Source organism: Borostomias antarcticus (genome assembly GCF_949987555.1).
Source record: "Borostomias antarcticus genome assembly, chromosome: 13".
In the NCBI taxonomy this organism is placed as follows: Eukaryota; Metazoa; Chordata; class Actinopteri; order Stomiiformes; family Stomiidae; genus Borostomias; species Borostomias antarcticus.
In genome coordinates, this window is record NC_140246.1 from 20,586,704 (window position 1) to 20,609,203 (window position 22,500).

The 22,500-nt window shown below is 46.8% G+C and overlaps 1 protein-coding gene across 1 annotated transcript in view; it reads left to right on the forward strand.

Annotated features, from left to right (window-relative positions):
• Positions 1 to 4,198: 4,198 nt before the first annotated feature.
• Positions 4,199 to 22,500, forward strand: part of wnt7ba (wingless-type MMTV integration site family, member 7Ba) — a gene marked incomplete at both ends in the record, with an annotated part of 32,526 nt that continues 14,224 nt past the window's right edge. The window contains one exon of the mRNA XM_084448045.1: positions 4,199 to 4,256. Coding sequence (XP_084304171.1) covers positions 4,199 to 4,256 — 58 coding nt within the window. The remainder of the gene's footprint in view (positions 4,257 to 22,500) is intronic.

Below are 22,500 nucleotides of genomic sequence, written 5' to 3' on the forward strand. Positions count from 1 at the left end.
ATGGGAGATCAGAGAAACTGTAGGCTATAAAACGGAGGCATGAAACGGAGCTGTAAGCTACTGCAAGTGCACATTAGGCTGAGGCTATATGATTATTCATTAGAATTAAATAAATAGGCCTACATAAAATAATTAGCCTATGGATTGATTCAAATGTTTTACTTCATTTGTTTTATCTCACTGATTTACACGGTCCATTATATTGTTCTCACTTGGCCTAATAGCCTACCCGAAAACGAGACCGCTGAAATGTCACCCTAAATTCCGGGGTGAAGGGAGGGCTATTGCAGTCTATCCTACTGGTAGGCTATGGCTGTCAGCTTTATAAAATGCGTTTTAGAAATATTCTACATTTAAATGTTAAAAAATATATACAATAATAATCTGTAGCCTATACCGATGTGCAGCCGTTATGAAGACAAAAACAAATAGTGAAATCTTACGGAGCGCGCTACCGTTGATTCCATAGCAACTTGTCACACAGCAAGTTGTAGTTGAGGTCCACCGACAGCCCGCCGACTCTGACCGGCCCCGGGCGACCCGCTCCCGCCTGGTCCTCCGGTCCTCCGGTCCTCCGCCACTCCGGTCCTCCGGCCCTCCGGTCCTCCGGCACTCCAGTCCTCCGGTCCTCCGCCTCCGGTCCTCCGGTCCTCCGGCCCTCCGGTCCTCCGGCACTCCGGTCCTCCGCCACTCCGGGCTCCAGCTGGAAGCACGCGAGCCTCGGCAACGACAATTCAAGGTGGGACAGAAAGTCTCTCTGTCCCGCCATCCGAACAGAGACAGCGAGGCACACCGTGACATCAGTGACATTTTCCGAAGTAATCTCTACAGAATTCCTCAGCTCTTTTTAAATATATGAATCAGAGCATTTCCTTCTCCGCCACATCGGACCAGCAGACCGGATCGCTGCGCCGTGCGCCGCTGCTGAGCTCGATTGGAGAAGTTCAGTTGAGGTGAACTATGATCACAGCGAGCCCGTTACACAACAAGCAGTCTACAGGCTGCCCGATGTCAGATAGCAGAAGCACGGAGGAGCATTTACAACGAAATGTCTACAAAAGATAAGTGAAAACGATAGAGCGGCATTGTCGCGGGCATCGCACTAATCTTAACAAACGTTACGCACGATTTTCTTTTGTTGTGGAAAAACCCCGAGGCGCTCTTCAGACATGCCAGTCTGTCTCACTATCTCACAGCAGAACTTCAGAAGAGTAGTCTGCGTACGTGTAGGCCTATATATATAATATAATTATAATTATAATAATATAGGATATAGGCCTATTTATTGACTAGGCCTATATAAAATAATAATATAGTAGGCTAATAGGGATAAATGCCTTAATTATGTCAACGCTAATACATGCATTACCCTAAGCGATATTCTAATCGAGTTTTGAAATACAATTTACATCGGTCTAGTAGCCCAACGGCCAAAACTGATATTTTAACAAATTGGTACCCCCCAAGGTGACCGAATAATGTTGGTATTTTTGTCATGCTACATCTATACATGTAATTAATATTTTGGTATGATAACCTTGCCTATCTAGTAGCTGATAGAACCACTCTATAAACAAACATACCCCAATATAAAATGACCAAATCCTGAATAGCCTACTGTATTTTTTCTTCTTTATTTTTGACTTCTAAACAATATTTTGGAAACCCATTGTCTTACAAACAGGGAAATTGTATCGAATGTGTTTTATCTTTCATTCACATACACATACATTGGTATAAGGTTACACTGTTAACCCTTTGATGCACAAACTATTAACCCATAACATGTAGTCCAGGGACCAGTCCAGATTTTGGTCCAAACATTAGTGGTACAAGAATGTTAATAGGGTCAATAAGACAACATGATTACATGATAACCTCTCCAGCCTTGTAGCTTAATGAGTTTTGTAACTGAAAATTCAAAGTGGTGCTTTAATTGGCATTCACACAGGACAAAAGCCATTAGAGTGTCAGGTGTAACAAAACCTTTCGACACTAGAATGGCAGTCAGAGAGTGCAGGCCCCTGCCCATGAATGCATGTGGTCAGCATGTACAGAGACATTAGGGCGCCGATACTGTAGGTAGACGGCGCTACACCGGGGCTAGAGGGGGCTATAGTCCCGTCACAAATCTGCTTAGCCCCAGTTAAGCCCCCTCAAACATTTTGGTATATTTTTTTATTTTTAAATAAAAAAATATGTTAACGTTAATAACCGGCTATTCTCTGTTCATAATCCGGTCCCCTGGCTGCGTGCTCGTGCCGCAGGTACCCTGTGACGTAAATGCGCGTGTTGGGGTCTGGTCTGGTTGTGTGTGCTCGCGGCGCGCTGATGTGAGTGCTATTGTTAGCTGGTCATTCATCTCGCCGTGCAATGCATCGTTTTGTAATATAAAAGAAAAAGAAAAAAAGAAAAGAGCCAAAGACTCAAGTCCATAATCAGACCCTGTCGAGGGGCCAACGAAGTAGAGGGAGAGAAAGATGAGCCGCTCGGATGTTTTCGCTGTATGTATTATTAGGCTGTATGTATTATTAGGCTGTATGTATTATTAGGTCTAGAGCGATGGCCTAAATATCACGTGTTCGAGCAAATCCTTCAAATTAATTGTTTGCACCCCAAGAAGTCATGAAAATCCACTATTTTCTCAGCACCCCCAGGTATTGGTCAAGCTCCCCCTTAGCCCCTGGAGAGAAACAGTCCTAGCGCCGTCCATGGACACAAAAACATACTGGCAGGCTTAGGCAGCATCACCACTGCAGGTTATGAGCAGCTGGGTTTAACACAGCTGGGGTCAGATGAACGGGTGCTCTTCAGCTCTGCTGTCTGAGCTACACACACACACACCCACACACACACCCACACACATACTCACACACGCACCCCCCCCCCACACACACACACACACCCACACACGCACACACACACACGCACCCACACACATACTCACACACGCACCCCCCCACACACACACGCACCCACACACATACTCACACACGCACCCACACACACACATGCACCCACACACACACTCACACACGCACCCCCCCCACACACACGCACCCACACACACTCACCCCCCCCCCCCCACACACACACGCACCCACACACATACTCACACACGCACCCCCCCCACACACGCACCCACACACATACTCACACACGCACCCCCCCCCACACACACACACCCACACACATACTCACACACGCACCCCCCCACACACGCACCCCCCGCCCACACACACACACACACGCACCCACACACATACTCACACAAGCACCCCCACACACACGCACCCACACACATACACACACGCACCCCCCCCCCACACACTCACACACGCACCTACACACATACTCACACACGCACCCCCCCACACATGCACCCATACACATACTCACACACGCACCCCCCCACACACACTCACACATGCACCCACACACATGCACCCACATACTCACATACGCACCCCCCCACACACACGCACCCACACATACTCACACACGCACCCCCCCCACACACACACACTCACACACGCACCCCCCACACACACTTTATTAGACATTATTTTTTATGAATTTATCTTTGCTGTCTTTGTCGTTCTCATGTATTGTATGTATTGCTCTGTCTTGATCTTGTGTATTTCTGTATGTTTGTAAGTATTTATTAATGCCAGGTCATCACTGAAAATGAGAATTGGTTCTCAATTGATTTTATCTGGTTAAATAAAGTCAAATAAAATAAATAAATAAAAAACCTAGATAGCTAGATTTGACCGAAACAGCAGCAGTAATCTAGCTAGCTACAGTACAATCATAATTCAAAGCAGCTGATCTTCACCATGATTAAATAAGTCTAAATGAATGGAGGTGAATGGGCAGCCATTGGGCAGCCATGGGCAGGCTCTGGTCAGAGCCGGCTCTCCCCCCACACCCCCAGTCCAAACCCTGTGTCTCTTGCACCCCCACACAGGGAGTTGGCTTTGCTCAAAGTTTTGTTTTAATTTGTGTATCCATCCCATATTGCTGATTTAATGGGTCCAAAATTGGCCCATGCAACAATCTGACTCCCAAATCAGACACCTCACTTTGTGGCCCAGACGTGGAGTGGCTTTGGGTTCAAATTGACCAATTGTGCTGTTGTTTAAAGTATGTGTGTAAACAGCTGTTTAAAGAGTGTGTGTGTGTAAACAGCCGTGCTATGGATGAATACAAGAGACACCGGGAGAGAAAATGCTCAGAGTTTGTCCAGATGACGGGTAAGAGTATCAAAGCACCATGTCTGTCTGTCTATCTGTCTGTCTGTCCGACAGACTGACTGTCTGCCTGCCTGTCTATCAGTCTTTTTGTGTCAATAAAAGAAGGATTTATCATTTTAACTCCACATGCTCTCTTTATTATGTTGGAGATACTGTGTCTATCTGTGGGTTCACTTTCAAACAAACACTTCTGAAGATAGAAACCAGATTCCTTCGTCCTTTTTGATCTGATGATCACCTGTTGTGACCTTAATTGACTCTGCTTCATTCCTCTGGGTTCAGGAATGTCTCATGACATGTTTTAGTTATGAGAACATGTTAGGTATGAGGAACTGCACTTGTTTTGTTCTCTACCGTACATTATTACTTATCTAATGATCATAACTGACCTTGACAACACTGCTGCTTGGACCAGCTGGGCCAGTTCGTTACATTCCTCATAGGGTATATTTTAGCGTGTTTTGACTGATATTTGTAAATAAATATACATTATATTTGTAAATAAATAATACATTGATATTTGTAAATAAATATACATTCAGAGTGCTATTCCACAAAGCACTGTGTTTTAAGAACCACACTTCCCTGGGAATAAAATATGATAACAAACTTGCGTGGAGCAGGAACACATTTTCATCATGATTTTCCCTTTCCTACTAACCAAACTTGTCAAGAGTGTATTGGTGCTTGGAAATATGCAGAACTTGGACAGTTGCAGCAACATGTTTATTCTGAGGTATTATAAATATAAGGAAGAGAGGAGAGGAGGGGGGAACAGGAGAGCAAGGTTATAATAGTTTTGCTTTTGTCATTATTTTTTATTTTTTATATCGTTTTAACTTTTTGTTTTCAATTTCAGTTTAGTTTTGATTAGTTTTAAAGCAGGTGTGCTAGCTTAGTTTCGTTTTTATTTTTTGAAAATGCTTAGTTTTAGTTTAGTTTTTATTAGTTTCAGTATTAGTTTTCGTTTTTTTTTCTTCTGCGCTAGCCTCATGAGACTATCCTGATCTCGTGAGCTCACGTTGTTTCACTCCGTGTGAAACTATCCATCTGGCGCACGTCAGGTTACTTCTGCGCAGGGGCACAGCTAAGAAAAAATGGAGGATAGATTTCATCAGATTTCTTAGTTAGTTTTGTAAACACACAATACAGTTTTAGTTAGTTATCGTTTTTTTGTAAAGTCTAGTTTTTATTTTTATTTCAGTTAACTAAAATGTTTTTTCACACCTAGTTTTAGTTTTTTTGTTAGTTTTCGTTAACTTGAACCTTGAATAACCTTGGAGGAGAGGAGAGAGGAGGGGGAAGTGAAGAGGAGAGGAGGGGGGAAGTGAAGAGGAGAGGAAGGGGGAGAGGAGAGGAGAGAAGAGGGGAAGTGAAGAGGAGAGAAGGGGGGAAGTGGAGAGGAGGGGAGGGGGGAAGTGGAGAGGAGGGAAAAGAGACGAGGAAGAGTGGACTGGTGAAGGGGAGGTAGCTGTTTCACACTGAGGTCTGTGCTAATTTGCAATCAGACACTCTCTTTGCGCTGCCCCTCGAATCTCAGACAGTGTAACTGGCAGCCAAGACAAAGCAGGCTTTCTCTCTGTCCGCAGTGCCCCCAGTTTGACTTCAGGCCAGCGCTTTCAGACAGAGGGCATTCTGGGAGAATGTTGGGATGCAGAGGAGGCGGGACTAGGAGACAGACTGCTACACCCCCCCCCCCCCCCCCCCCCTCCTCCCCATCTCTGTACCCCTCCTCCTTTCTGTCATGTCATCCCCGTATCCCCCCAAAACCGTGCTGCATGTCCCGCCCACCTACAGACATGTACTAACACAAACCCTAATCCCACCCCATACAAACACGTACTAACACTAACCCTGATCCCACACATCTACAGACACGTACTAACATGAACCCTAATCCCACCCCATACAAACACGTACTAACACAAACCCTAATCCCACCCCATACAAACACGTACTAACACAAACCCTAATCCCACCCCATACAAACACGTACTAACACAAACCCTAATCCCACCCCATACAAACGTATTAACAGTAACCCTAATCCCACCCCATACAAACCCGTACTAACTCTTATCCCACCCCATACAAACACGTACTAAGACTAACCCTAATCCCACCCCATACAAACACGTACTAAGACTAACCCTAATCCCACCCCATACAAACATATTAACAGTAACCCTAATCCCACCCCATACAAACACATATTAACACTAACCCTAATCCCACCCCATACAAACACATACTAACACTAACCCTAATCCCACCCCATACAAACACATACTAACACAAACCCTAATCCCACCCCATACAAACACGTATTAACACTAACCCTAATCCCACCCCCATACAAACCCGTACTAACACTAACCCTAATCCCACACCATCTACAGACACATACTAACACGAACCCTAATCCAACCTCATACAAACACGTACTAACACAAACCCTAATCCCACCCCATACAAACATGTAGTAACACGAACCCTAATCCCATCCATCTATCATCATCTGCTTATCCGGGGTCGGGTCGTGGAGGCAGCAGTTCCAGCAGGGGGCCCCAGACATCCCTTTCCCTAGCAGCATCAACCAGCTCTGCCTGGGGAATCTTTAGCCGGTCACAGGCCAGTGCGGAGATGTAGTCCCGCCGCCTGGTCCTGGGTCTACTCCGCGGCCTCCCAGCCGGACACGCCTGGAACACCTCCCTAGGGAGGCGCCCAGGAAGCATCCTCACTAGATGCCCGAACCACCTCAACTGGCTCCTTTCGACGCAAAGGAGCCGCAGCTCTCCGAAAAACTCATTTTGTCCGCTTGTATCCATACAAACACGTACTAACACCAACCCTAATCCCACACCATCTACAGACACGTACTAACATTAACCTTAATCCCACCCCATACAGACATACTAACACTAACCCTAATCCCACACCATCTACAGACACGTACTAACATTAACCTTAATCCCACCCCATACAGACACGTACTAACATTAACCCTAATCCCACACCATACAGACACGTACTAACATTAACCCTAATCCCACATCATCTACAGACACGTACTAACATTAACCTTAATCCCACCCCATACAGACACGTACTAACATTAACCCTAATCCCACATCATCTACAGACACGTACTAACATTAACCTTAATCCCACCCCATACAGACACATACTAACATTAACCTTAATCCCACCCCATACAGACACATACTAACATTAACCTTAATCCCACCCCATACAGACACATACTAACATTAACCCTAATCCCACACCATCTACAGACACATGGTCATCTCCCAACTTTCTACTTCATTACAGATCACTCTATATAGTCAAGTCCCAACGCAAGTAAAAATAATAATCTATTCAATGTTGAACATGTTAATTACAGTGTACTGATTACACGGCCATCTATTAATCAGAAGCCTTACAAATATGTCTTTAATGATCTGATCAGCATGTCTGGGCTACTGTAGGTTAAAGTTAGTTCAGTGTCAAATGATTGTGTATGTCTTTGAGAATTGATAAAAGCACACCTGTGTTTTTGCTCGTGTGAATGTATGTGTGTTTGTATGTTTGTGTATGTGTGCACATGTTTGTTTGTTTGTTTGTTTTTTTCGTTTGTTTGTGTGTGTGTGTGTGTGTGTGTGTGTGTGTGTGTGTGTGTGTATGTGTGTGTTTGTGTGTGTGTGTGTGTGCGCCTTGAGTGGTGTTATCATCTGGCTCTCTGTGCTGGAGAGAGGGGTGTGTGTGGGGCTGGTTCCCCAGGGAACAGGTGAATTATTACCCAGAAGGCCGAGGGTGTCCTCATGGTCAGGTCAGGATGGCCTGTTGTGCCAGAGACACAGGACAGCAGCAGCCCAGGGTCAGGGTCAGGGTCAGGGGTAGGGGTAGAAGCAGCCCAGGGTCAGGGTCAGGGGTAGGGGTAGAAGCAGCCCAGGGTCAGGGTCAGGGGTAGGGGTAGAAGCAGCCCAGGGTCAGGGTCAGGGGTAGGGGTAGAAGCAGCCCAGGGTCAGGGTCAGGGGTAGGGGTAGAAGCAGCCCAGGGTCAGGGTCAGGGGTAGGGGTAGAAGCAGCCCAGGGTCAGGGTCAGGGTCAGGGGTAGGGGTAGAAGCAGCCCAGGGTCAGGGTCAGGGGTAGGGGTAGAAGCAGCCCAGGGTCAGGGTCAGGGGCAGGGGTAGAAGCAGCCCAGGGTCAGGGTCAGGGGTAGGGGTAGAAGCAGCCCAGGGTCAGGGTCAGGGGTAGGGGTATAAGTAGCCCAGGGTCAGGGTCAGGGGTAGGGGTAGAAGCAGCCCAGGGTCAGGGTCAGGGTCATCAACCTGCACTCCTGCATTCACACTTACAGTACCTGTGCTTCATAAGCTCTTGGAACAGGAGAACAGATAACTCACACAATTACAATGTACAGATTCAGCAATAAAGAACCTTGCACGGTACTAGCAAGGCTTAGGAGGGGCAGCCTCTACCTCTGTGGTTCTAGAGGCTGAGGAGGGTCAGCCTCTACCTCCGTGGTTCTAGAGGCTGAGGAGGGTCAGCCTCTACCTCCGTGGTTCTAGAGGCTGAGGAGGGTCAGCCTCCACCTCCGTGGTTCTAGAGGCTGAGGAGGGTCAACGTTCTGTTCTGTAAAGCACACAAGATGACGGCTGGTCTTCAGGGTTTGGGAGCAGCAGCCTGCACTAGCTCTCTCCCTCCCTCTTTCCACTCCTCCCTCCTGGATCAAGGCTCCTCCTCCTCCTTCTCCTCCTCCTTCTCCTCTCTGTTGTCCTCCCTCTCTCCCCCTCCCTCATTCCCCCCACCCTATCCCCTTTCTGCATGACATCATTGCACATCTGTCATCCCAACAGGGTGCTGGTGACACGGGTCTGTCCTTCTGCCCCTCTCTCTCTCTCTCTCTCTCTCTCTCTTTCTCTCTCTCTCTGAGCCCACCGCCCACCACCTCTATCTGCCCCTCTCACTCTCTGCCCCTCTCTCTCTCTGCCCCTCTCACTCTCTCTCTGCCTGTCTCATCTCTGGTTCTCTCTCTCTCTCTCTCTTTCTTTCTCTCTCTCTCTCTCTCTCTCTCTGTCTCTCTCTCTCTCTCTCTCTCTCTCTGTCTCTCTTTCTCTCTCTCTCTCTCTCTCTAATATCTCTCCAGAGATCTGACAGTCGTTTCCCTGGCTGCTCACCTTCTGTGTGCTGAGTGTAAATAATCAGCATGCTCACATTAGAACCTAACCCTCACATTAGAACCTAACCCTCACATTAGAACCTAACCCTCACATTAGAACCTAGCCCTCACATTAGAACCTAACACTCACATTAAAACCTGACCCTCACATTAAAACCTGGCCCTCAAATTAGAACCTTACCTTCACATTAGAACCTGACCCTCACATTAAAACCGAACCCTCAAATTAAAACCTAACCTTCACATTAGAACCTAACCTTCACATTAGAACCTATCCCTCACATTAGAACCTAACCCTCAAATTAGAACCTAACCTTCACATTAGAACCTAGCCCTCACATTAAAACCTAGCCCTCACATTAGAACCTAACCTTCACATTAGAACCTAACCCTCAAATTAGAACCTAACCCTCACATTAGAACCTAACCCTCAAATTAGAACCTAACCTTCACATTAGAACCTAGCCCTCACATTAAAACCTAGCCCTCACATTAGAACCTAACCTTCACATTAGAACCTAACCCTCAAATTAGAACCTAGCCCCCACATTAGAACCTAGCCCTCACATTAGAACCTAACCTTCACATTAGAACCTAACCCTCAAATTAGAACCTAACCTTCACATTAGAACCTAGCCCTCACATTAGAACCTAACCCTCACATTAGAACCTAGCCCTCACATTAAAACCTAACCTTCACATTAGAACCTAACCCTCACATTAGAACCTAGCCCTCACATTAGAACCTAACCCTCACATTAGAACCTATCCCTCACATTATAACCTAACCCTCACATTAGAACCTATCCCTCACATTATAACCTAACCCTCACATTAGAATGTAGCCCTCACATTAGAACCTATCCCTCACATTAGAACCTAACCCTCACATTAGAACCTAACCCTCACATTAGAACCTAACCCTCACATTAGAATGTAGCCCTCACATTAGAACCTAACCCTCACATTAGAACCTAGCCCTCACATTAGAACCTAACCCTCACATTAGAACCTAGCCCTCACATTAGAACCTAGCCCTCACATTAGAACCTAACCCTCAAATTAGAACCTAACCCTCACATTAGAACCTAACCCTCACATTAGAACCTAACCCTCACATTAGAACCTAACCCTCACATTAGAATGTAGCCCTCACATTAGAACCTAGACCTCACATTAGAACCTAACCTTCACATTAAAACCTAGCCCCCACATTAGAACCTAGCCCCCACATTAGAACCTAGCCTTCACATTATAACCTAGCCCTCACATTAGAACCTAACCCTCACATTAGAAACTTGCCCTCACATTAGAACCTAACCCTCACATTAGAACCTAACCCTCACATTAGAACATATCCCTCACATTATAACCTAACCCTCACATTAGAACCTAACCCTCACATTAGAACCTAGCCCTCACATTAGAACCTAACCCTCACATTAGAACCTAACCCTCACATTAGAACCTAGCCCTCACATTGCTGCCCTGGACATGTGGGAACACACCCGGCTGGATCTGAGATGGAAGAGTCAGAGACTCTGTGCAGCTGACCTCTGACCTCAGTGGCATCATCTTGTGCACTAACCGTAACCCTAACCCTAACCGTAACCCTAACCGTAACCCTAACCGTAACCCATGTGATTATGATCAAACTCAATCAGCAAGGTCAGCAGATATGCGACATGACTCTTTAAAAAGTTAGTTGTGTGGGTTGAGCCCTTAGAACCTGCTAAAACCGGTTAAGCCACTGTGGCAGTGGTGTGTGTGTGTGTGTGTATGTGTGTTTGTGTGTGGGTGTGTGTGTATGTTTCAGGGCGACACAGTGAAGCGGGGAGGCAGAAGAGAGAGACAAAGAGAGAGAGAGAGGGAAACACGACCCACTGGCCTAATGGTCCAGAGTAGCTGTGTGAGGCTATAGAGCCCTACAGAAACATAATATGAGTTTAGGTGTAACGCCTCAAACACTTCACTCACTCCACCGTCAAGGTTGAACCAACATCCAGGACGGTTTTCAAATGTTTACCACCTAAGCTCCTGCTACGCCAGGGGCACATGATCAGGAAGCATCACAGACTGGGAAGTACATGACTAACCGGCATGCCACGTGGGCGTGGCTCTCTGGAAGCCTCAGCTTCCATGCCAACCTCACAGAGAGGTTGAGCAGGTCAGGGTTAGTTTGAGCAAAGGATGAAACCATCTGTGACTGACAGACTGAGATGGTTTATAGGACTCTCCTCACCCAGCAAAGTGTCAGAGAGCGTTTCTGCAGCACAACTGCTGGGTTTCTGACCCCCAGGACTGAGGGACATGGCCACAGGAGCCCCGTCGGACATCCAGGGTTAGGGTTGACATGGACAACAGGAGCCCCCTGGTGGACGCTTGGAGCACTGCCTTGACACAGCATGACAAGAAGAGATATGCTGTTTCTGGTGAAGATTAACAATCTTTTTCCTAAGAAAGACACAAAGACCGTCAGCCGTCTGAGCTGTAGACAGGCAGAGTGGCCGGGTCAGGGGTCACTGCAGGCTGGACTGAGTGAATCATACCTAAGTAACGCAACATGAGCAGCTGACTTTGTAAGACTGTGTTGATCTTTGTCACTACAGCCGTGTGTGAGGATAGCTCTGAGTGGTCTCTCCCTGAGCAAGCTTGGTCTCCCTTTAATGGCACGGCTCTTCTCTATCCTGGCCCCGCAGCGGTGGAACGGACTGCCCACTGACGTCAGGACAGCAGAGCTGCTCATCTTTCACCGCAGGCTCAAAACTCACCTCTTCAAGAGGTACTACCAGGATCCTCCCTCTTATGCACCTATTGTATTTTTAGATTGCTATTCTTGCACTTTGCCTTCAGCACTGCTCTTAGTCACTTGTTTTAGAAAGGAGATGCACTTGTGAGTTCTGACAAGCAGTAGTACATTGGCTCTTCCTACGTTAAATACAATACTGTAAGTCGCTTTGGATAAAATGGCTAAATGTAAAGTATGTTCAAGTCTATTTCCCACGTGGCTACTTCAGTAAAGATAGTTAATATTCTCAATATTTGACTTTAGATGTAGATGGTCTAAATATCAAATGCCTATAGTTGTTTGTGAATGTATTATTCACCATTTGTTACAGGTTTGAAATTCAGAAACTTTTTGCTATGGTTTGTATGGAAACCATAATGATGAAATTTCATAGACATTGATGTGAAGCATATTATAGAAACATGTTTTAGCACCCCTTCATCGAACAGCTCCAGGATGCTGGGAGGACAAACGTTGCGACAGCACAAATCTGTTGTTTTTCCTGAAAAATGTTTCCAATTTCCTGATGTCAAATGTGAGGATTTGACGGTCTGTCTGGAGAGTGTAAATGAGAATGAGCACAAAGCAGCCATCATTCAGACCATCACCCCCCTCATCTTCATCACCCCCACATCTTCATCTTCATCACCCCCCTCATCTTCATCACCCCCTTGTCTTCATCTTCATCACCCATCATCTTCATCACCCCCCTCATCTTCATCACCCCCTCATCTTCATGAGCCCCTCATTTTCATCTTCATCACCCCCCTCATCTTCATCACTCCCCATCTTCTTCTTCATCACCCCTCATCTTCATCACCCCCTCATCTTCATCACCCCTCATCTTCATCACCCCCCTGATCTTCATTACCCCTCATCTTCATCACTCCCCATCTTCATCACCCCCTCATCTTCATCACTCCCCTCATCTTCATCACCCCCCTCATCTTCATCACCCCCCTCATCTTCATCACTCCCCATTTTCATCACCCCCTTATCTTCATCACCCCCACATCTTCATCACCCCCTCATCTTCATCACTCCCTATCTTCATCTTCATCACCCCTCATCTTCATCACCTCCTCATCTTCATCACTCCTCATCTTCATCACCATCACTCCCCATCTTCATCACCCCTCATCTTCATCACCCCCCTCATCTTCATCACTCCTCATCTTCATCACTCCCCTCATCTTCATCTTCATCACCTCCTCATCTTCATCACTCCTCATCTTCATCACCATCACTCCCCATCTTCATCACCCCTCATCTTTATCACCCCCCTCATCTTCATCTTCATCACTTCTCATCTTCATCACTCCCCATCGTCATCTTCATCATTCCCTCTTTCGGCTCCCGCAGCACCAGTTTGCTGGCTGGAAGCTCCTGGTGTCTCTGGCAGTGACCAGCCAGCCTCATTCTCCTGGCTGCTATTCTCTCACTCACCCTTGTTGATCCCCCCATACAGGTGCTTGTTGGTAACATGCTCGCTCTTGTTGATGTTAAGTACTGAACGCAGCAGGATGGACCCTGAAGCCCTCCCTGCAGAAGTCCCTAGATGGGTGCTACACCAGAATGCTGCGTTCAGTACTTAACATCGACAAGAGCAAGCATGTTACCAACAGCCATATAGGAGAATGGACAGCTGACAGGACAGGCGCGTCACATAGAAGAAGCTGAGTTTGATTTGTCGGGGGGAGGTGGGAGTTCCACACACTGGCCATGCCGTTCAGAGCCCTCCACGCAAGCGCCTTCCTCACTTTAAGGTCTTGCTCGGACGAGTTGACCCATGACACCACCCCTCATCTGACCCAGAAGCTGCTGCAGGGCTGTACCAGTTTCATGACCGCTGCTCCTTCTCCAGCACCGTCTTTGCACCAGCGTTCATGTTCAAACATGTTCCCCACATGACAGAGAGGAGGCTGTCTGTCTGTCTGTCTGTGTGTCTGTTTGCCCATGTGTCTGTCTGTGGGTCTGTCCGTCTGTCTGTCTGTCTGTCTGTCTGTCTGTGTGTGTCTGTCTGTCTGTCTGTGTGTGTGTGTGTGTGTGTGTGTGTGTGTCTCAGTGGTGTTTGGAGGAAGGCAGTGGTCAGTCTGTGTGTGTGTGTGTGTGTGTGTGTGTGTGTGTGTGTCTCAGTGGTGTTTGGAGGAAGGCAGTGGTCAGTCTGTGTGTGTGTGTGTGTCTCAGTGGTGTTTGGAGGAACGCAGTGGTCAGTCTGTGTGTGTGTGTGTGTGTGTGCAACCTGGTCTCACCCCGCAGACGTCAGAATTCAACGTTTGTCCATCGCCTCCAAACATCATTTTTAGACGGCATCAAACATCATTTTTAGACGGCATCAAACGTCATTTTTAGACGGCATCAAACGTCATTTTTAGACGGCATCATACAAATGATGCAAATAACGTATGCGTGGAGGCGCTCGGGCAGCGAGCATTGAGCAATTCCTCCAGGCGTGCGTGCCCGCGCGCAGGCGTATTGCGATATGCGGAGCGCGCCCTCTAAGCGCGGTGCGAGTAGCTCCACTCCTGGGTCCAGTTAGCTCCACTCCTGGGTCCAGTTAGCTCCACTCCTGGGTCCAGTTAGCTCCACTCCTGGGTCCAGTTAGCTCCACTCCTGGGTCCAGTTAGCTCCACTCCTGGGTCCAGTTAGCTCCACTCCTGGGTCCAGTTATGTACATTTGCCTGATCCCTGTGTCCACGTTAGAACACGAGCTATAAGAACAGTAGCTACTGCTAGCTAATAATAATTACAGTAAGAATGTGAGCTAGTTGGCTAGCTAGGAGTCTTGTTAGTAGTCTTCTTTGCTAGTTGCTTGTAAAACGTTGTTGTTTGCTAGTTTCGCCAGCTAGTTTTGCACTCGGTGTCGTCTCACCAAAGTTGTTTGACCCACCCAACACAGCCCCAAAAGCGCTCGCAAATGTATACTCCTCTTCCATCACGTGTTCCAATGTGAACAACCAACCACAAAACTCTGACAACAACCAATCAAAAACTTAGGCCTATCCCACGTCGTCTGCCGACGTTTATAACTGTATGATACCGTCAAGAAATGACGTTTGGAGGCGATGGACAAACGTCGAATTGTGACGTCTGCCGGGTGAGACCAGACTGGTGTGCAGGGCCGGTCTGCCGGGTGAGACCAGACTGGTGTGCAGGGCCGGTCTGCCGGGTGAGACCAGACTGGTGTGCAGGGCCGGTCTGCCGGGTGAGACCAGACTGGTGTGCAGGGCCGGTCTGCCGGGTGAGACCAGACTGGTGTGCAGGGCCGTTGCTAGGAATTCTGGGCCCCCTTAAAGAATATTGGTGTGGGCCCCTACCCCTCCAACCTTTCGTCACCACTTTTTTCAACCGCTTTTTATTTTTTATTATTTTGTATTTATTTTTCTGTTTCTCTATGTTCTTTTTCAAATTAACCTCTCCATAGATACTGGGTATAATTATATACATAAATTATGCATTGTGTATTATCTGTGCTTGGACTGTCCCTGTCTGTAGCAGTTTCATGACTGGAACTCTGAGCCTCTTCACTTCACTCTAACTGGCTAGGACCTGGCTCTGTAAACAGTAAGAACAGAACAGTGTCTTCTTAAGACTTGGGAATAAATCTATGTAGCACTGGACAGAGTTTTCAGGAAGCTGGCTAGGCGGCTGTTGATTGGCTACTAAAGCCTCTCTTATTTCAAGAGCAAATACCCTCTCTAAAATAAAATAAAAAATAAACTGAACAAATCAGCATTTAAACTGAAATCAACTCTATATGAATTTCTATGAATTAACCACTATTTATTTAGTTATTAACCATTAATTTCTTTATGTATTGTAACTGTTTCATATGTAGGCTATCTTAACCTGGATTACATCTACATGTTGCTATTCAGTACATTAGTTCAGTAACTAGCCAACCAGTGTCTACCTCACTCACTCACCATCTAAAGCATCTTCTGGGGGCTGGAGGTGGGTGTCTAGGTCAGACGAGGCCACAGCTGATTCTGTGAGTAGCAGGACATAAAGGTTTTACAAAGAAATCAACTCTATATGAATTTCTATTAATTAACTTAACACTATTTATTTATTTATTGGCCATGAATTTCTTTATGTAATGTAACTGTTTCATATGTAGGCTATCTTAACCTGGGTTAACTTACATCTACATTTTGCTATTCTTAGCAGTACAGTAGTTTAGTAATAAGTTTAATAGCCAACCAGTGTCTACCAGTCACTCACTCACCATCTAAAGCATCTTCTGGGGGCTGGGAGTGGGTGTCTAGATCAGAGGGGGCCACAGCTGATATGTGCACATAAAGGTTTTAAAAAAGACATGTCTGCTGCGCTCGCCAGCTCTCCCAAAGTGTATTGTTTTATACAGTTTTCCTCACTTGTATACTATATCTCCGCGTTTAAAACTGCGCACTAACATTGGTGGTACACAATAATTCGATTTGTTTTTGGATCCGACGCTTGGACATCGAGCCCCAAGTCTAGATCAAACAGCTACGCTGCCGCAGCTAGCCGCGGCTCGCCAGCCCTAACCAGCTCCTGACTGGGCTAGCCCATTAGCCCACAGGGGACAGCCGTCCCCTGCCTCTCCAGTACCAACCCAACACACCGGAGGCGTGCCTTGCTCCCAGTAGATCGCGTGAGTATTACCAGCACTACTAGGTAAGTAGCCCCCACTCTCCCGGCTAGCACTGCTAGCTAGCAGCCCCACTCCCCCTGCTAGCACGGCTAAGTAAATAGCCCTACCTCCCCGTTAGCATTACTACATAAATAGCACTCCCTCTCCCCGCTAGCAATTGAGTTTTATCCACCTGCATACTATACCTCCGTTCTCAAAGTCGCGCATTAATATTGGTGGTACCTGAGAGTCTGACGTCCGGATCTCGAGGTCTGTTGTCCTCTGGTTTTCGTTCGTTCCACAGTTTGCTGAGCGGGATTTACAAGCCAGCAGCTGAGCCTTGTGTTAGCAAGTAGACTAAGGTTGTTGTCCTCTGGTTCTCGTTCGTTCCACAGTTTGCTGAGCGGGATTTACAAGCCAGCAGCTGAGCCTTGTGTTAGCAAGTAGACTAAGGTTGTTGTCCTCTGGTTTTCGTTCGTTCCACAGTTTGCTGAGCGGGATTTACAAGCCAGCAGCTGAGCCTTGTGTTAGCAAGTAGACTAAGGTTGTTGTCCTCTGGTTTTCGTTCGTTCCACAGTTTGCTGAGCGGGATTTACAAGCCAGCAGCTGAGCCTTGTGTTAGCAAGTAGACTAAGGTTGTTGTCCTCTGGTTCTCGTTCGTTCCACAGTTTGCTGAGCGGGATTTACAAGCCAGCAGCTGAGCCTTGTGTTAGCAAGTAGACTAAGGTTGTTGTCCTCTGGTTTTCGTTCGTTCCACAGTTTGCTGAGCGGGATTTACAAGCCAGCAGCTGAGCCTTGTGTTAGCAAGTAGACTAAGGTTGTTGTCCTCTGGTTTTCGTTCGTTCCACAGTTTGCTGAGCGGGATTTACAAGCCAGCAGCTGAGCCCTGCGTTAGCAAGTAGACTAAGGTTGTTGTCCTCTGGTTTTCGTTCGTTCCACAGTTTGCTGAGCGGGATTTACAAGCCAGCAGCTGAGCCTTGCTTTTAGCAAGTAGATTTAGTTTGTTGTCTTCTGGTTTTGTTTGTTTACAGCTTGCTGAGCGGGATTTACAAGCCAGCAGCTGAACCTTGCTTTTAGCAAGTAGATTGGGTTGGTTGTCCTCTGGCTTTCGTCGGTCTTACAGCTTGCTGAGCGTTGTTTTGCTCAAGCCAGCAGCTGAGCCCTGCTCTTAGCAAATAGATTGGCGGTTTTATCCTCTTATTTTAATTCCGCAATTATTTTAACGAGTCTTGTGATGGCTTCACACCCTCCCGCCCCTAACTGCTCGGGTTGCCTCCAGCGTAGCCAAATAATCTCAGAGTTGGAAGGTAGGATCTCTATTCTACACTCTATACATCAAGTCGAACATTACCTGGACTCAGTGCTACCCGACCAAGATGTCGACGTCCAGCCTCCCACTGTTCCACCGTCGGCGACATCCGGGGGTGGAGATGTGGATTTTAGTTTCCTCCTGAGTGAGAAATCCTGGCCCAGACTCGGAGCCAGACCCAAGCATTCAAGCCCCACCCCTTGGACCGTTGTTAGGCGGAAACGAGAAAGGGAAACCTCCAGGGTCCCCTCCCAACCCTCCGACGACGACACCCTCCTACTGAGGAATAGCTTTGCTTTATTGGCCGAGCCTGTATCCAAGAGGTCCAAGGATACTAGCATCAGCTCCTCGTCCAGGCTCTCTGCTACTGGGGCCCATCTCACACCCCGCCCTACTCAGTACCGTACCCATACTCCGCAGCCCACCCACACATCTCTGGTTGGTGAGCGGCAAAATAGCCAGGCTTATAAGCCTGCTCCCCGGCCTAAGCATAGCCCAGTCCACCGTGGGGACCCACGGCCCCCACCCTCTACCACTTGGCCTTCAGGTGTGAGGCAGCAAAGGAAGTCCCCTAAGCCCAGTGGGCCCGCCACTGATCCCGCCCCCCCATCTGTGCTCGTCATCGGATCCTCCATGGTGCGCCATGTAGTGGTCCCGAAAGCCCAGACCTGCTGCTTCCCAGGAGCTAAGGTCTCGGACATCAGGACTGTTGTCCCATCACTCCTCGCAGAAAATCCCCTGGCCTCATCCATTATCATCCATGTCGGAACAAATGACATCAAGCTCCAGCAGTCTGAGCGGCTGAAGGAGGATTTCAAGGACCTGATCTCCACTGCTCAGGCGTCAGGAAAGACCTGCATCATCTCTGGCCCGTTCTCCTCCCCCCGATATGGTGATGCCAAATATAGTAGGATCCGTCAGCTCCACATCTGGCTGAAAGGCTACTGCTGCCAGTTGAAGCTTCCCTTCATAGATAATTTCACCACTTTCTTAAACCGCTCGGACCTCTTCGCCAGGGACGGCCTTCATCCTAGTAGGTCAGGTGCCCATCTGCTCAGTATGAATATGGACCTGACGCTGAGATCTTCCAGCGTCTGATGTGGGGTTAGCCCGACCCGTCTCAACCACCCTACTGCCAAACATAAACCTCCTGTACCCGCGGGTCGGGCTACACCAGCTCCATCTCACCAGCGCCCCATCACCATAGACCTTGATTCCCTGCCCCTCACTGAGACCTGGAATAGCGACGTCTATATTTTTATAAACAAATTCTGCCCACCTGAATATGCCATTCAGCGAATTATCTCCCACCGCACCCCTAGTACCATAATGAAACAGTCAGGTGGATCTAATATAAAAAACCTGATATCAGTTCCAGTGAATATACCATCCAGGCCTACTAGTCAGGCGAGCCAGCCCTTTTTTCCGGAAGCTATGTCAATGGCGATTCTAAATGTCAGGTCCCTACCAAGCAAAACTTTTCTCATTAATGATCTTATATGTGAACGCAAACTAGACTGTATGTTCCTAACTGAAACCTGGCTAAATATAAATGGATCAGCAGCCCTCATTGAAGCCTCTCCCCCTAACTACAGCTTTTTTCAATCTATCAGAAGTGGGAAAAAAGGTGGAGGAACAGCCACCATAGCTAAAGATGCCCTCAGCTGCAGGACCATCTCCTTTGATGATTTTGCCTCTTTTGAATACCACGCTATTGTCCTAAAATGCCAGCCCCCAGTTCTGGCAGTAACCGTGTATAGGCCTCCCAAACAATGCCTTGCCTTCTCTACAGAATTTTCAGAACTCCTGTCCATCATCCATACAAATTATGATAAGATTATCATCATTGGAGATTTCAACATACACGTAGACACTGAGGCGGACTCGAAAGCTAGGGACTTCATCAACCTCCTAAACTCCATGGATTTTACCCAACATATCTCTGAGCCAACTCACAACCGTGGCCACACCCTTGATCTAGTGATTACTAAGGGCCTGACTATCACTGTTTCCTCTATTAGTGACCTCGCCCTTTCCGACCATTTCTGTATCTTCTTCACTGCATTAGTTCCTAAAGTCAAAAATAATACTGAGCGCTTTATAAAGAAACGTTATCTTACCTCCGCAGTAGCCGATAGTTTTAGAGAAATAATGACCACAAACAATTTATCAACTCCAGAAGTGGGGCCCTTAGGAACTATTGAAGACCTGGCAACCACCTTTAACACCAGAGTAAGGGCAGCCTTGGATTCTGTAGCACCTATTAAACTGAAAAGGATCACAACCAAAAATAAAGCCCCATGGCGAAATGAGGAAACATATCAACTAAAGAGAACCTGCAGAAGTTCTGAGCGTATATGGCGAAAAACCAAGTTACAGGTCCACCATGATATTCTCAAAGATCATCTCTCTGCTTTTAATAAAGCAATAAGAAATGCAAGGAAAGACCACTTCTCAAAATTGATATCTATCAACCGAAATAATTCAAGAGTGCTCTTCTCAACAATCGATAGCCTAATAAACCCTGCCGTAAAAACACCTGATAACCTGCTCTCTACCTCCAAATGTGAGGAATTTGCAGCTTACTTCAGAGATAAGATTATGAATATTAGAAGGAATATCACTCAGGAAAGGCCATGCATCCCGTTCACAGATCCTCTCCCTCCATGTAATGGACATATGAGCCTGTTTACACTGATGGACACAGAAATGTTGAGAAAAGTAGTATCCAAACTCAAAACCTCCACATGCCTGCTGGATCCCATCCCCACCGATTTTTTCAAAACTATTTTTGACTCTGTATCCTATGACATTTTATCCATTGTTAATGACTCCCTATCTACAGGTGTCTTCCCACCAAAACTTAAAACTGCTCTGGTGAGACCCGTACTAAAGAAAAACAACTTAGACACTTCAGTTTTTAGCAATTTTAGACCAATCTCCAACCTTCCATTTTTGAGTAAAATTCTGGAAAAAATTGTTTTCGCACAGATTAATGAGTTCCTAGCTACAAGTTGTACCCTTGACCTTTTCCAGTCCGGCTTCCGTGCCCACCATAGCACAGAGACGGCATTAGTCAAAGTTGTAAATGACCTCAGAATTAATGCTGACTCCAAAGAGCTTTCTGTTCTTGTCCTCCTGGACCTGAGTGCAGCCTTTGATACTATAGATCATGCAATCCTCATCGAAAGACTGGAAAAGTGGGTTGGCCTCTCTGGTCCAGTCCTAAATTGGCTTAAGACCTATCTAACCGGTCGTGATTTCTTCGTTGCCCTCGGTGAATATAGCTCAAGAAAGATCCCTATGACCTGTGGGGTGCCCCAAGGATCGATCCTAGGACCTCTACTCTTCAGCCTGTACATGCTGCCCCTTGGCAGTGTCATCAGGAGGCACAATATTAGCTACCATAGCTACGCAGATGATACTCAACTTTATATTTCTGTAACACCCAGTAACTACAGTTTGGTTGACTGCCTTGTCAAGTGTATTACAGATATAAATGTATGGATGTCACATAATTTCCTCCAACTAAACCAGGACAAAACAGAAGTACTGATCATTGGAGAAAAAGCTGAAAGAGAGAAACTAGCTGCACACCTAAAAACTCTGGAAATTGACACCAATTGCCAGGCTAAAAACTTAGGTGTCATACTTGACTCAGATCTTAACTTCGAAAACCACATCAAGAATATTACAAAGACATCCTTTTACCACCTAAGGAACATTGCCAAGGTGCAACCCTTTCTCTCTCAGGCTGACACCGAAAGATTAATGCATGCTTTCATCACAAGCAGGCTGGACTACTGCAATGCTCTACTATCAGGCCTACCAAAGAAAGCAATCTCTAAGCTACAAATAATACAGAATGCTGCAGCAAGAGTCCTCACTAAGACTAGACGAAGGGCACACATCACACCAGCGTTAAAATCACTACACTGGTTACCAGTCAACTCTAGAATAGACTAAAATACTATTACTAGTCTATAAATCTCTCCACAGTCACTCACCAGAATATATTTCAGACATGCTTGTTAAGTACATGCCAAACAGACCACTTAGATCCTCAGGCACTGAACTTTTAACAGTTCCAAAAGCCAGGACCAAGAAACATGGAGAGGCAGCTTTTAGTTTCTATGCCCCCAACCTCTGGAACACCCTACCGGAGTGCCTAAGAAGGGCTGAAACAACGGAGGTCTTCAAGCGAGACCTCAAGACGTACCTTTTCGACCTAGCCTACAATCACTAGCTAAGACCCTGAGATTCAGAAAGGCAGCCTCAAACCTACCTGTGAATCCTCTGTATACATTGATACTTGTCCTGCTATGCAATGTATGTATATCAAGTAGTGTAC